Source organism: Elephantulus edwardii, unplaced genomic scaffold, assembly GCF_000299155.1.
Source record: "Elephantulus edwardii isolate Elephantulus edwardi_28Jun2011 unplaced genomic scaffold, EleEdw1.0 scaffold00243, whole genome shotgun sequence".
NCBI classification, from domain to species: domain Eukaryota; kingdom Metazoa; phylum Chordata; class Mammalia; order Macroscelidea; family Macroscelididae; genus Elephantulus; species Elephantulus edwardii.
In genome coordinates this window covers 341,629-357,734 of record NW_006399993.1, presented here as the reverse complement: position 1 = coordinate 357,734, position 16,106 = coordinate 341,629, and the positions used below count along the sequence as shown (strand labels likewise).

Below are 16,106 nucleotides of genomic sequence, written 5' to 3'. Positions count from 1 at the left end.
TTTGGATAATCTTCAGTAGAATCTTGCTTGCATGTGAAATCAATGATATTGTTCTGTAGTTTCCACACTCAGTTGGGTCACCCTTCTTTGAAATGGGAACATTATTATGCCTCAATAATTTTAACAGGTCCATAACTGCAGACTTTCCCAGTGTAATACATCTATCTCCTGGTTTTCTGATTGTTAGTACCAAGTATCAATTGTGTTAAAGCTGTCTCACATACTTCGAGCATGTTGCAAGGAGGGCCTATTTCTTGGAGAGTGACATGATGCTCAGAAAGGTAGAGAGAGGGTCAGTGAAAGACAGGAAGCCCCTCCACCAGATGAACTAACATAGTGACTGCTGCAATGGGCTCTAGTGTGTCAAAAAGTTCAGGATCACACAGGATAGAACAGGGTTCATACCTGTGGTTCACAAGGTTACTAGGGGTTGTACTTGATTAGACAGCACCTAACAACTTATTGGAAAGATGCAGATACTCTCTTAACTGTATGTTATAAAATTCCCTATAATCAAACAATTTACTGCCCAAGTAAAATGAATCTACCACTTGTATGTCAGTTTGTTACACTGTGGTGGCTTGTGTTGCTATGATGCTGAAACTATACTACCCGTATTTCAAATATTAACAGAGTCACCCAGAGTGGACAGGTTTCAATAGAGCTTCCAGACTAAGACAAAGTAGAAAGAAGGTCCCAGTGATCTACTTCTAAAAACAACAACAAAAAATATTTGGTCACTGAAATCCTTACAGACAGCAACCATTGTTGCAAGATGAGTCCCTGATTAGAAGGCATTAAAAATGTGACTGGAAAAAGAAAAAAAAAAGTGACTGAGAAAGAGCTTATCTCTTCAAAGTAGAGTCTATCTTAATGAGATTGATGGAGTAAAGCTCTCTAGACCTTCATTTGCACACACAGCACAACTCAAAGTGAAAAGAAATAGCTGTAACATCCATTAGTAATCAGAAAGTGGAATGTACAAAGTATGAATTTGGGGAAAAATAAAATTTGTTAAAAATGAAATAAAACGCTTGAAGATAGATATCCTAGATCTTAATGAGTTAAAATGGACTGGTCTTGGCCATTTGAATCAGACAATCGCATGTGTTACTATGCTGGAATGACAAAGAGGAACAGTGTGGCATTCACTGTCAAAAGATATACCTCAAGATTTAGCATGAGGTACAATGCTGTCGGTGACAGGATAATATCCACATATCTATAAGGCAAGTAGGTTAACAGGACTATTATTACTACAATTTACACACAAATTACTAATACTAAACATGAAGAGATTGAAGAATTTATACCAAATCCTGCAATCTGAAATTGATCAAATGCAATTAAGATGCACTGATAATTACTAGTGATTAGAATGCAAAAGTGGGTGGAGGAAAATCAGCAGCTGGAAAAATACTGCCTTGGTGATACAAACAGTATCAGAGATTGCATGATAGAAATTTGCAAGATCAATTACCTATTTATTGAAAATACATTTTTTTCAACAATACAAGCAGCAATATGTAAACCTTGTGAGATGGAATATACAGGAATCATATACACTACATCTGTGAAAAGAGATGATGAAGAAGCTCAATATCATCAGTCAGAACAAAGTCATGGGCCAACAACTATGGAACATACCATCAATTGCTTATACTCAATTTCAAGATGAAGAAAATGAAAACAAATCCACAAAAGCCCAAGTACAATATGGAATATATCTTACTTGAATATAGAAACCATTTTAAGAACAACTTTGTAAAAGGAGGAAGGGCCACGTGGAGACAGCCATGACTAAATTTTACCAACTTCACAAAAGGGGACGGTTCTTATCAACTACATCAATAATACAAAACCAATTCCCATGAGGTCAGACATGTTCTCCACACTCCCAAACCTCTTTCTCCTCATCTCAACAGCAATCTTACTGCTTTATTTGGTCCAAAATCTGATGCAATAGCTTACAGACCACACAGAACCATAGAGGGGTTCAAAGGGTTATAATCCAGTTTTGTAGCAGAATATAGTCAGGATAGCTTCTGAAACGTGCTTGCAGGCACACCTTGAGCCTCACATCTTTAGATCAGTGTCACAAAGTTCTCAGTCCAGCCAATATTGGCTTCTCACCTCAGTCCTAGCCAGAGTTACAAAGTTCTCAGTCTTGCGAATTATGGCCCTTCACCAAAGTTGTCTAACAAACTTGGGCAAAGGCTCCTAGCTCCGGTTCCAATGATGTAGCAGTCCCAAGGTCCCATTTTACATCAAGCCTCTAGTTCGGCCATGGCTTCTGTTTTCTTAGTGGTGAAGTTTCTTTGCTGGTGGTGGAGAGGTCTCTCTCTCTCTGCTGCTGGGTTGTTCAACTTTATGGCAAGACTAGCCAATCCCCTTACGGATTGGTAAGACTAGCCAAACCCTTGTGGATGTAATAATCATCTTGTGGAAAGGCTAACAGGCCCTATTCACATATTCCTGCCCATCTACATAACAGAGTCAAATGATGGCTAGGAAAGCCATATTGAAAAAGAAAATTTTCAAGATTTGACACATTTAACATTGAATAATAATGACTGAAGACTAAGCAAGTTTGTGAGATGACATCAAGGACATCATATGTGACGAAAGCAAAAGGTCATTAAAATAACTAAGGAAGACAAAGATCAAAATGAGTGTCAAAAGAGACTCTGGAACTCGCTCTTGAATGTAGACTATCTAGAGAATGAAAGAAATTACATAAAAGAGCTGAACAGATTGCAAAGGGAGCTCAAAAGACAAAAGTATTACAATTAAATAAATATGCAAAGACCTGGAGTTACAAAACCAAAAAGAAAAAACATTTCTTGAGATGAAAAAACTTAAGAAAAAATTGTAGAGTTACAATACTGAAAGATCCTATAGACAAAATCTGAGCAATGGAGAAAGAATCAAAAGAAGAGGGAAAGAAAACAAGTGCAGGTGAAGATGTAGGCAGATTAGAATGCTCATATACTGCTGGTGGGAATGTGAAATGGTACAATCATTTTTAAGTATGGACTATCTTCAAAAAGTTAGAACTACAGCTTCCTGTTTCTAGAGCAGACCTTCACTTGGAGCTCACAAAATCAAGGGCTTTCTCCCACTCAGCTGGCTTTTCCTCCTTGTTTCCACAATGGGAACTAGCTCTATAGGACAGAAAGTGGAAGCAGAATGTGGCCCCATGTGGACTGAAGTAATAATTAAAACATTTCTATTTGACAGGTTGTTTGTACACCCTGATAAACCCTCTCTGAAAGAGGGCTGTCCTGTCACCAGGAAACGAGAAGATTCCTATCAGGTCTTCTACACTACTTCTCAATGTGGCATCCAAACTGCAATGTTCTCAGGAAATGTTATGCAACATAAAATTGAGATCAAATATGTTTTGGCAACTTCAGGGAACCAAATTATCCTGTGAGCTGTCTTTTCTCCATTGGTTCACTTCCTGAAGAAGTTCAAAGAAAAAAGGATTTTCAATCTCAAAACATCCCTTGACACCCAAGGAGAGCAAAAAGTTTACAGGGGGCTGAAGGAAAAGAAAATGTGAAGTTATCAACTCTAAAACATGGTTGAGGAATAATATATACAATTGGATCATTTTCCTGCCTGTGAAAGATGTTGTTGCTCTCTCAAAAGAAAGGAAACCTGACCACCCACTTGAATATTCGGGAACTCTGTATCTTTTTATACAGCTGCTTAAGAAATGCATATCTGACATGCTATTTATAAGTCTGTAGGAAGTTGGCCTGGGGAATAACTATGCAATATGCTGTCATCATTTTAAAAAGAAAGTTTTGATAAAATGGTCAGTTACTTTCTTGTAATAACTTTTTTAGAAGGCACTCTATTTTTAACTTTATATGTAATAATTATTGAAATTAAAGTTTATCTTATTAAATAGTTTTTAAAAGTTAGAACTAGAGATATTATATAATCCTGCAATTTCACAACTAGGCATTTTTCATAGAGAAATAATAGTCATGACATGAATAGATACATGTACACTCATGTTCATCATTAACATTACTGACAATATAAAAATTATGAAAAAACAATCTAAGAGCCTATCAATAGGTAAGTGGATACACTAACTATGGTAAATATACACAGTAGACTGTTAAGCAACATTAAAGGGTAATGCTGAATCTGTGAAATATCTTACAACATGGATGAACATGAAAGACATTATGGTGAATGAATGTAGTAAGTCAACCACAAATGGGAAAATGTATGAAACTATCAGTAGAGAAAGTTAAGAAGAGGTTTATGTACAAAGTGAAACATAATTTGATGGGTACTAGAGATGGGAAGGAGAAGAAAGGAAAAACACTAACTAGATGTAATGTATCGTTGAGTCAGAACCGACTCATAGCTGATCTTTTAGAAGTAGAAAATTCCCATGGGAGGACACTGCCCATCTATCTCCTGGACAGCAGCCAGTGAGTTTGAACTGTGTGCCTTTTTATGGAATATTCAATAATTTTCTACAGCACAACTTAAAAGGATCAATTCCTCTTCTGCCAACCATAGTCACTGTCCAGCTTTCAGATGCATAGCAAGCAATTGAGAAGACCATGGCTTGGATCAGGTGCACCTTAGTCTTTAGACTAACTTCTGTTCTCTAGTACACTAGAGAGGTCCTTGTCTGAAGATTTTCCCAGTGCAACTTGACTTTTGATTTCCTGTCTGCTGTTGTCAAGGGCTGTGGATCCAAGTAAGAGAAAATTGTTGACAACTTCAATCCTTTCTCCATCTATCCTAATGCTTTCCATTGGCCTAGTATTGAGGATTCTTGTTTTTTGGTGGTTTTTTTTTTTTTAAATATTATTATAAGGGTAAAATTTTATTTTCTTTTTTAATTAATACTTTAACAAAAGTTTACAGAAAACTTGGATTTCCATCCATTCATTGTTGCACTCTTTCCTCCCTAAGATTCTTGTCTCTTGATGTTGAGATGCTTCCTCTGAGTGTGCTGTAACATTCTTCTTTGTTAAGTTCACCTTCTGGAATGATTTGTTTAGCATAAAGATTGAAAAGATATAGAGAAAGGATACATTTTTGATGTACACCTTTCTCCATTTTGAACCATGCAGGTTCCCTTGTTCTGTTTAGGTAATAGTTTCTTGGTCTAGGTATAGGTTTAATAATCAAGTGTTCTGGGATTCCAGAACATAATTTGTTGTGATCCACACAGTTAAATGCCTTTGCATAGTCGATAATACACAAGTAGATGTCCTTCTGGAACTCTGCTTTCAGCTAACACCAGCAATTATATCCTGAATGCCACAGACTCTTCTACATTTGGCTTGTATATCTGGCAGTTCTCTGCTGATGTAATTTTCTAGTAATTCTTGGATGATGTTCAGTAAGATTTTTGCTTGCCTGTGATATTAATAATATTATTTGATAATTTCCATATCCTGCTGGATCACAATTTTGAGAAATGAGAATAAATACAGTCAGTTGGCCAGGTAGCTGTCCTCCAGATTTCTTTTTGTTGGCATATGTCAAATGGTATTTCATCAATCCCAAGTCTTTTTTTTAATTGAGATTTTATTATAAGTTTATAAAGAATTTGGATTTCCATTCATTCATTATTGTACATTTTCCTCGCTGCCCTTCCCCCAGTTCATTTTTTCTTTACAAAAAAAGTTCTTTCATTGTTATACAGTTCCTCTCACAGACCAATTTACTATGCAGCTCTTATTCAAGACTCTTGTCACACCAATAATACCTAATCATATATTCCTTTTATATAGTTCTCTCCCTAGTCCATTTCAATGTTATGTACATTATTTATCCCCTTTTCTTAGTTTCCCTTCAACCCCCCTGTCAGTCCTGTTTTATAACAGTGACATTACAAAGTATTTGTCTTTTTGTGATTGAGATATTTCACTCAGCATAATGTCCTCCATGGTCACACATTTTGTATAATATTTCATGAGTTCTTTGTTTTTCAGTGCCGCATAATATTCCATTGTGTGAATGAATATACCATAGCTTCTCTTATTTTTTATCAGTTCCTTCAGAATAGCTTGAACTTCTTCCTTTTTTATTCTTCCTAATGGTTGTTGGGACTTCAGGAAATCCCTAGCAAGAAGACCTCATTGTCTTGAAGGTAGGAGATTTGTAGAGGCGTTGATGCTGAAAGTGCACTTAGAAGGTATATGCTCTGACTCCCTCTTTTTAAAAGGAAAGGTTGAAGTTCAAAGTAAAAGCTTGTCCCTAATGTTTGGTCTAGTTCCATCCTCTGCCTCATCCTCTGTTACACTGTTGAATGCAGTCAAATAAATTCTGACTCATGGTGACCCATGTATGCAGAATAGAACTGCTTTATCACATTTTTAAGCCTATGATCTTTTGGAAGCAGATTGTCAGGCCTGTCTTCAGAGGCACCTCTGGTTGAGTTTGGCCTGTCAACTTTTCAGTTAGTAGACTCAATAGTACATAACAACAATAACATACTATGACAAATTTGGAAGGAGTGGCATCCACTTCCTAAACAACAGGCCTCCGGAAACTCTATGAACTTTGATAAATATCCATAGTTGTAGAGGGGCTTCAGGCTTTTTGTTCATATGAGCTATGAGTCATGCTTGACTTGAAGGCAATCAACAACAACAACAATGGTTATTGATGATAAATTCCTTCCTGAAATGGTTCCGTGTCACGTAAATTTTTTTTTTTTTAGTACAGTATTCCTTCCATCTTCTTTTGATGTATTCTGCGTCATTTAAGATTTCATGCAAAGGATCATTTAGTATTGCATCTGAGGTTTCAATTTGTTCTTCAGTTCTCTCAGCTTGAGAAATGTTCAGTGAGTTCTTCCCTTCTGATTTTCTGAGCCCCGGTCTTTGTATCTTTCATTATAATACTCTGTTGTGTCTTCATGAGCTGCCCTTGGAAATCTTTCCGTTCAACTCTTTTACTTTATCACTTTGCCCCTGTGTTTTAGCTTTTCAGTATTCTAGTGTAATTTTCAGAGTCTCAACATCAAGAAAACAAAAATTCTCACCATTAAGCCAACTGGCAGCACCATGATGAATGGAGAAGAGATTGAGATTGTTAACAATTTCAGCTTGCTTGATTCCACAACTAACACTCTTGGCACCAGCAGTCAGGGACCTCTACAGAGTGCAGAAGAGCAACGATGTCAGTCTAGAGACTGAGATGTGCCTGATCCAATTTATGATATTTGCAATTACTTGCTATGCATTAGAGCTAGTCAATGACTAAGGATGGCAAATGAAGAATAGATGTCTTTGAGTTTTGATGCTGGAGAAGGGTACTGAACATACAATGGTCAGCCAAGAAACTAGTCTGTCCTGGAGAAGGTGAAACTAAGCTACTCTTTAGAGGTAAGTTCCAGGAGAGGCCAGACTTTGGAGAAGGACATAATGCTTGGAAGGATGGAGGGACAGCCCAGAAGAGGAAGACTCTGGATGAGATGGATTGACACAATAACTGGGGTAATGTGCTGAAGACAGTGAGAACGGCTTAGGATAGGGCAATGTTGAGAGCTATTGTACGTAGGGTCGCTATGAGTTGCAATCAACTTGATGACACAAAACAACAATAACATTCTGACATCCATTTTGGTCTTTTGCTTCCTCTAACTTTGCAATGTCCTTTTTCTTTCTTCCTTGATGTCATCCCACAGTTCATTTGGCCTTCGGTCACTGTTGTTCAGTGCCTCAAATCTAATCCTGAGATGGTCTAATTAAATTGTTGCTGTTGTTGTTATATGCCATCAAGTTGATAACAGCTCATGTTGTAGCTGTTACAACATGTAATGTATCATTGAGTCAAATGCAACCCACAGGGGTCCTATGAATGACAGATCTTAACCCTGTCCTATCCTGTGCCATTCTCATACTTCCTGACACAAAAGAGCCCACTGTGGCAGTCACCGTGTCAATCCACCTGGTTGAGGGTCTTCCTTCTCCTTCACTGACCCTTCACCATTCTAAGCATCATGTCTCTCTCCAAGGAATAATCCCTCCTTCCAACATGCCCTAAGTATGTGAGGTGAAGTCTCATAATTTTGCCTCAAAAAATTACTCCAGCTGCACACTCTCTAAGATACATCTGTTTGTTCTTTTGGCAGTCCATGGATGGATGTTCAGGGCTCTTCTCCAACACCACAGCTCAAAGACATCAATTCTTCTTCTATCATCCCTATTCATTGTCCAGTTCTCAGATGTACAGCAAGTGACTGGAAAGACCATGGCCTGAATCAGACACACCTTAGTCCTCTGATATAATTATGCCTCAATAATTTCGAGAGGTCCCTTAACTGCAGACTTTTCCAGTGCAATATGTCTCTTGATTTTCTGACTGCTGGTACCAAGGGTGTTATTTGTGGATCCAAGTAAAATGAAGTTGTTGAGAGTTTTAATCTTTTCTCCATCTATCATGATGTTACCTACTGGTCCAGTGGTAAGAATCTTTATTTTCTTTACAAAGAGATGCAAATCTTATGTAAAGCTGTCTTCTTTGATCTTCTGCAACAAGTGTTCCTCACTTTCAGCAAGTAAGTTTTGTCACCTGCATAATGCAGGTTATTGATGAATCTTCTTCTGATCCTGATGCCACATTTCTCTTCAATAGAATCTAGCTCCTCGAATAATTTTCTCAGCACACAGAATGAATAAGTATAGAGACAGAATACAACTCTGATGCAATCCCTTCAGTGTTCCCTTGCTCTGTTCACACAACAGTCTCCTGGTCTGGGATTTACATTCTTTTTAATGTTAGCCATAACTTGCTATGATCCACACAGTCAAATGCCTCTACATAGTCAATAAAGCATAAATAGACATTCTTTTGGTATTCTTTACTTTCTTGCAGGATCCACCTGACATCAGCAATGATATCCCTGGTGCCATGGCCTCTTCTAAATCCTGCTTGAACTTCTAGCAGTTCCTTATCTATGTATTATTCAATTCATTTTTTAATGATCTTCAGCAATATTTTGTTTGCATGTGATATTAACACATACAACTCATAGAAAGCTTATAAACAACAGCTCTGAACCTTGCCCTATCTTAAGCCAATGGCACTGTTTCTTGACACACCTGACCCCATTGCCACAGTCACTGGGTCAATCCACCTCTTCCAGTGTCTTCCTCTCTTGCACTGTGTCTCCATCCTTCCAAGCATGATGTCCCTCTCCAAGGGTGGTCCCTCCTTGCAACATAGGGTTGGTTTGAGTAAAACTTCCCAGCAATGGCAACAACAATACAGGAAAAATGCATCAATACTCCACATCAAGTGGGATTAATAAAGATTATAAAAGACTTCAAAATTGTTTAAGTAAAGGTTTAGTTATAAAATGAGTTGGGAAATAAACAACTAGTTCCGGAACTTCTTAAATTTTAGAACTGTCAAAAAGTAGTGGAAGGATAATGTGGTTTTTTGTTCTTTGCTTTGTTAATGTGATGAATTACATTAATTGTTTTCCTTGTATTGAATCATCCTTGCACACCTTTTAGAAATCCCATTTGGTCATGAGGACTTTTTTTTTTTAGGACTTATTTTTTTGATATAATGTTGGACTCCACCGGTCAAGATTTTGTTGAGGATTTGCACACCTATGTTTATTTCTGTGTCATTCACAATAGCGAAGAAATGGAAGCAGCCCAACTGCCCATCAACAAACAACTGGATAGAAAAATTGGTACCATCACATAATGGAATATTATGCAGCATTGAAGAAACAATGAATTTGTAAAACACAACATAGGTGAGCCTGGAAGACATCATGCTGAAGGAAATAGCTCAGTCACAAAAGGACAAAAACTATATAACACTGCTATTGTAAAATAGGACTGGCATTGGGAGAAGGAGAAAAACAGGAAAAGAGTGGCTAGATAATGAACACTGTATTAGAAGAGATGAGAGGAAGGACTGCCTGAAAGGAATGTAGGATTAGGCATTATATGTATGATAATTAACAATATAGAACAAGAAGCGCATTACAGGCTGGTGCAGGCTGCCATGAGCCGGTTATCAGAAGACTATGACCTTTACACTGTTGAAGAGCCCAGTGATGAGGAGCCGGATCTAAGCAGCTCTGAAGAGTAAATGGATGTGCTTTTATATGGAACCCCTGACCAAAATGGAAAACTCATCAGAGAATGTCTCACTGGAGAAAGTGAATCATCGAGAGAAGATGAATTTGAAAAAGAAATGAAAGCAGAATTAAATTCCACCATAAAGACAACGAAGGACAAGTTATCTTCTCTGGAAACAGAATCTTCGTCAGGAAATGGGAAAACTGGAGCAGCTCTGACAAAATACTATGATGATGTCTATTTTGATTCTGATTCTGAGAATAAAGACAAATCAGCACAGGTCACCAAGAAAAAAAAGAAGTGACACCGGATTCCAACGAATGATCAATTACTTTATGATCCTGAAAAGGATAACAAGGATCAGGCTTGGGTTGATGCACAGAGAAGAGGCTATCCTGGATTTGAACTACAGCAGCCACATCAACAACAGCCTGTACCTAATAGTGATGCTGTCTTGAATTGTCCAGCCTGCATGACCACACTGTGCCTTGACTTCCAAAGGCATGAATCATATAAAACTCAATATACAGCAATGTTTGTGATGAATTGTTCTGTCAATAAAGAAGAGATTCTAAGGTACAAAATCCCAGAAAACAAGAAAAAAAGATGGGGCCATAAGAAGATGTGGTCTACTCATGGAGATGCTGCAAAACAGGCAAGAGACAGAAGGAGAAGAAATTTACCACCCAGTTATGTGCACTGAATGTTCCACAGAAGTGGCAGTCTATGACAAGAATGAAATATTTAATTTTTTCAATGTTTTAGCAAATCATTCCTAAATAGTGCAACTGGCATTTACTTGCCCAGTGTTACATATAAAAGGCAAATATGGACTTCCATTTTTCTCATACCTATCTGTATCAAGAGGTGACATTCTGAATTGTTGAAGAAGCAGTGTTTCAGCTTTAGAATAATGGTTATTAACCTTTGTTTCCCTTCCTCTTTTTGTAAATTTTCACCAACACAGTGGGCTCTTTTTTGGTATTCTCTTTGAAACAGTGGGCTTTTATTTACTAAAGCTATTTAGAATTGAAAAAAAAGAAGTGCATTACAAAGTGCACTAGAGGGGGGAAAGAAAGGAGAGGAAAATGTGCAAGAGTGAGTGAATGAAAATCCAAACTTTCTGTGAATATTCATTAAAATCAATTTAAAATAAAGGAGGGGCAAGTATTGTTGAGCTAATAGAATTCTATTATATGGCAGGAAGAAAAAAAGGTAGTGGAAAATCTCTACTAAAGTCAATGGGAAGAGCTTATGCAAGGCAAAATTATCATCAACTTCTAAAAGATAAAAGAAAAAAAGGTGTAAGTAAGTCTTTGGACTTTTTATCTCCTGAGCTTTGGTATAAAACAGTATCTTTATGGCCACCAGGTAACCCAAAGAGGTAAAAGTTGAATCTTACCAGAAAGGTAGAGTCCATTTCTGCTGTCATCAGCACTATTCCCTTTTCCTCCTTCAGTTCAGGGTAGTGGTATAAAATCAGCTGGCTGGCTGCAGTTTCCCCTCGCGTCTGCAAGGAAGAACACATATCAAGGCTCAATAAGGAAGGACCATAATAGCAATTTCAGAGCAACAGAGAGTTCAGAGGAAACTCTGGCTCTTAACAGCCCCTTGGGTGTCTAGTGAGTTGAAGGACTCATTGGTGGAGGAAAGGTCACGTCTGCTAAGAACCAATGAAAGTGACAGTTTGCACGGTATTATTTGTGTTTCAATTGGAAAAAGTCTGGCTTTCTTCCCAGAAAATGTTTACAGTTGGCAGTGAATCCTTCATCATGGCCATACACTGAAAACCAAAATGGCACAAGCAGTTACCAAATCAAATTTAAAGAAAGCACTGCATCTGTGTAATTGCCACTTTTATGGACTAGTACCATTTCACAGCTGATATCTACTTTGCAGGGAGGCTCTAAAGGCTAAGCTCTTTTAAGATGCAGCAAACAGTTGGAGAATTTGCACATGGGCCAGATTTGCAAGATGTAGTTTTAAGATATAATCAGGGGATGGGCGGGTGGCGAGGGGGAAGAATAGGACATATAATAATAATAATAATTTTATGAAGAACAGACATTTTACAAGCTCTCACGCCTAGACTAGGAAGAGAGTTTGGTGCTAGATGCCTGGGTTAAAAGCTAGAAGTCTCATAAAAGATAAGAAGTAATAACTATAAACAAATAACAGCACAAACCCCCCCCAAGTTTTATCTTTCAAATTTTATCAAGAATTACTATAACTAGTTCAAATGACTAATGGACCATGGGAATCATAGCCTCTACTAGCCTGAGACCAAAAGAACTAGTTGGTTAGCACTATCAATTTCTCTGAGGAAGATCACAATGGAAGGACCTGTACAAAATTGAAGAGAAAAGTAGAACAAAATCCTAAGAGACCAGATGGTGGAACCTCCACGACTGTGGCCTTTAGATACTCTTTGAACTCAGAAATGAATTCATCTAAGGAATCATTTTTTTTTCAGCCAAATACTATAGGCCAAAAAAGTGAGCAATAATGACGTTCAAGGAAAATACTCCCAAATAAACTAAACAAGTGAGACCAAAAGGATAGCATTTGCAAAAAAACCCCTATACTAGTTCAAAAGACAGGAAGGGGTGAGAAAGAAGGATGAATGGAAATGGGAAACACAGGGAGGAGACAGGAAGAGTGAGGGACTAAAACTAGTATCACAAAACAAATATGTACAAACTGTTAGAGAGCTAATGTGCTTTATAAATTTTTACCCAAATCACAAAACACTCCCCCACAAAGTATTCTTTTAATTATCAAATCTAACTATACAGTATTTTTAATCTTTCAATCTCTCATTTCTCCGAAGCATATTTCTAAAATTATGCTGATCATTTTGATCAAAATTCTCTCCTAGATGTTTCTCTTATATTTGTGTATGAGCAACATGAGGGTGGGGACCTTGTCTCCTGGATCTCTAGGCTCCAGGAGAGTTTTTAACAAAATAGCAGTTATTAAAAGCTGATGGAGTTTGGAGACAAATAACCTGGGCTCAAATTGAGCATGTATTAGCAATATGAACAAACTTCTTGAAGCCCATTTACTTCTCTGTAACAATATCTCAAAGGCCATTTTGTGAGGATTAAATGACAAAATGTAAATACATGCTTTTTTCATATTTGGACCAATACTATTTATGATTTCATTTCAAATAATGATTTTATTTTATAATATTGAAATGCTTTGGAAGTAACTTCTTTTTTAAAAAAAGGTGCAAACACATCATCTATTGAATGGATACTATGCATTTAGTACCTTGGAAGGTGCTGCCTTACTCAATAAAACAAGTTAAGATATACAGCTCTCTTTAGTGAGCTTACATCTTAGATTAAAAAAACAATCACCACAACTGTCCCATATCAAATGAGGCAATGCAGTTAAGTGCTACAGAAGTCTGAGAAGAAAAAAACAGTCATAAGTAACCAGAGAAGGTGATCTAAGGTCTTTTCCAATTTTAAAGTGCTAATCAGGAAGCTAGAGGGATCTTGGCTGAAAGCAGGGAGGACCAGAGGAATGCCTATCTGTGCATCATTGTCTATGCAAAAGCATTTGACTGTGTGGATCACAACAAACTGTGGCTAACTCTGAGAGAAATAGGAATCCCAGAACACTTGATTGTGCTTATGTGAAATCTATACTTGGATCAGGAGGCAGTTGTCAGAACAGATCAAGGAAACACTCATGGTTCAAAATCAGGAAGGACTTATGCCAGGGATATGTCCTATCTCCATACCTTTTTAACCTATATGCAGAACAGATTATCTGGGAGGCTGGGCTCTATGAGGAGAAATGTGGCATCAGGATTGGAGGTAGACTCATCAACAATCTGTGTTATGCAGATAACATAACTCTGCTTGCTGAAACTGAGGAGGACATGAAGTGCTTGCTGCAGAAGTTCAAGGACTGCAGCCTTCAATATAGATCGAAGCTCAACCTCAAGAAAATAAAGATTCTCACCACCGGGCTGATTTGCAGCATCATGACAGATGGTGAAGAGATTGAGAATGTTAGCAACTTTAGTTTGCTTTGCTCCACAATCAATTCTCTTGGTTTCAGAAGCCAGGAAATTAAAAGGCAAATTGCACTGGGAAAGTCTGCTGTTAGAAATCTCTCCACAGTACTGAAGAGCAATGATGTCAGTCTGGAGACTAAGGTGCATGTGATCCAGGTCATAGTTTTTGCAATTACTTGCTCTGCTTCAGAGAGTTGGACAATGACTAGGGATGACAGGAGGAGAATTGATGCCTTTGGGCTGTGGTGCTGGAGAAGAGTATTGACTATACCATGAATAGCTAAAGAACACACAGGTTTGTCCTAGAGAGGGTGAAATGAGGCTGCTCCTTGGAGGCAAGGATTCTGAAGCTTTGTCTGACATACTTTGGACATGCTGCAAGGTGGGACCAGTTCCTGGAGAGGGAAGTCATGTGGTGGGACAGTGCAGGAGAGGAAGAACCTCAATGAGATGGACTGATTCAGTGAATGGGGTAAAGGGGGTAGGTGTGTCAGAGAGAGTAAGATTGGCCCAGATAGGGCTGTTGTACACAGGGTCACAATGAGTCGCAGGTGACTCAAAGGCACACAACCACCACCACCACAACCAATCATGAAGCTAGAAATTAAAAAACTAGCCTAACATACAGAATATGCCCATTCTTCAGAGCTACAGCAAGTGCTGCTGGTGATGGTAGCTATTTTGTGCCCCCAAACCTCACACTCATTAAGGGCTTCATCTAGAAAAGATCACGAGCTACTCACCTGAATATTTATAAGTGCAGTGAAATGGAGTTCAGTACCTGTCCACTGTCCAACAAAGAACTCATAACCCTCCCTTCTTGGGAGTGCACACAGAAACTGTGGAGAAAGATACACAATGAGATAGATGAATGAATAGCTGAAGTAATTCACTCTATGCCCAATCACCTCTAGCATTCCCTACATTTGTTCAAAGTTTGGTTTTAAAATTATTTTTTAAAATGGTGAAATTCAGCTGCTCTGGTGGCCTAGTGGCTAGAAGCTGCATTGAAATTCCAGAGGTGCGCTGTTCGAATCCACCAGATGCTCTGCTGGAGAAGGAGGGACAATCTCCTCCTGTACTAGTCAGATCCAATTTGGCGGTATAGACACACACACACTTTTAAAAAATTGTGGGTTTTTTTTTTAAAAAGTGAAATTCATTAAGTAATAATATAGCAAATACTCATATATACAGCCTAAATCACCTAAAGATTCCACTGTTATGTCATTCCATTCATGTTTTTATAATTTATTTGTGTATATTGATACCGAATTCTAGTGGCCACACTGAAATCCCCAAAGCACACAGTTTGAATACACAAGCTTCTCTGTGGGAAAAGGATGGGCAATCTCCGCCCGTGCAATGAACTGTCTCTGAAAACTCCCTGGAGGGTCAGCCATAAGTCCATTTTGACTCAACAGCAAAACACAACACAACATATCCATAGCAAGGACTCATATTGTTTAAAACTTAATGTTTAAAAATTACATAAATGTTATCAAACTCTATGCATCTTTATGTAACGTAGGTTTCACTTCACATTATACTTTGGTAATTTATCCATGTTGATTAGCTCTAATATATTATCACTGTTGTGTAAAAACCTATTATAGAAATAAATATATCCTAATTTAGATATCTATTGATGCTCATCATCTCTTGAGGAATATTTGGATCTTTCCCAATTTCTACCTTTTTAAAATCCTGTTGAGCTAAATTCTGTTCCAATTATTTTAATCACTTTATATTCTATCAGCTGAGGGAGGCACTGAAGTATAGCTCTAGGCTAAATATCAAGAAATTATTAGTTATATGACTGGAAGACTCAATGTTGTGAAAATGGCAATACTACCAAAAGCAATTTACACATTTAATGCAATCCCAATACAAATACCAATCCCATTTTTCAACGAGATGGAAAAGGCAATCTCCAATTTCATATGGAATGGAAAAAAGCAAAGCACTCCTTAAGAATA

The 16,106-nt window shown here is 37.7% G+C and overlaps 1 protein-coding gene and 1 pseudogene across 2 annotated transcripts in view; one reads left to right on the top strand and one right to left on the bottom strand.

Moving 5' to 3' along the window:
* ATPAF1 (ATP synthase mitochondrial F1 complex assembly factor 1) overlaps positions 1-16,106 on the bottom strand; it is a 71,759-nt gene that overhangs the window by 11,632 nt on the left and 44,021 nt on the right. The window contains exons 7-8 of one of the 2 annotated variants that reach the window (XM_006898971.1): positions 14,871-14,966; positions 11,497-11,604 (exon numbers count right to left, since the gene is read on the bottom strand). The exons of the other annotated variant lie outside the window; for it this stretch is intronic. Coding sequence (XP_006899033.1) covers positions 11,497-11,604; positions 14,871-14,966 — 204 coding nt within the window. The remainder of the gene's footprint in view (positions 1-11,496; positions 11,605-14,870; positions 14,967-16,106) is intronic. 2 annotated transcript variants of the gene reach the window in all.
* LOC102865626 lies at positions 10,018-10,873 on the top strand (annotated as a pseudogene).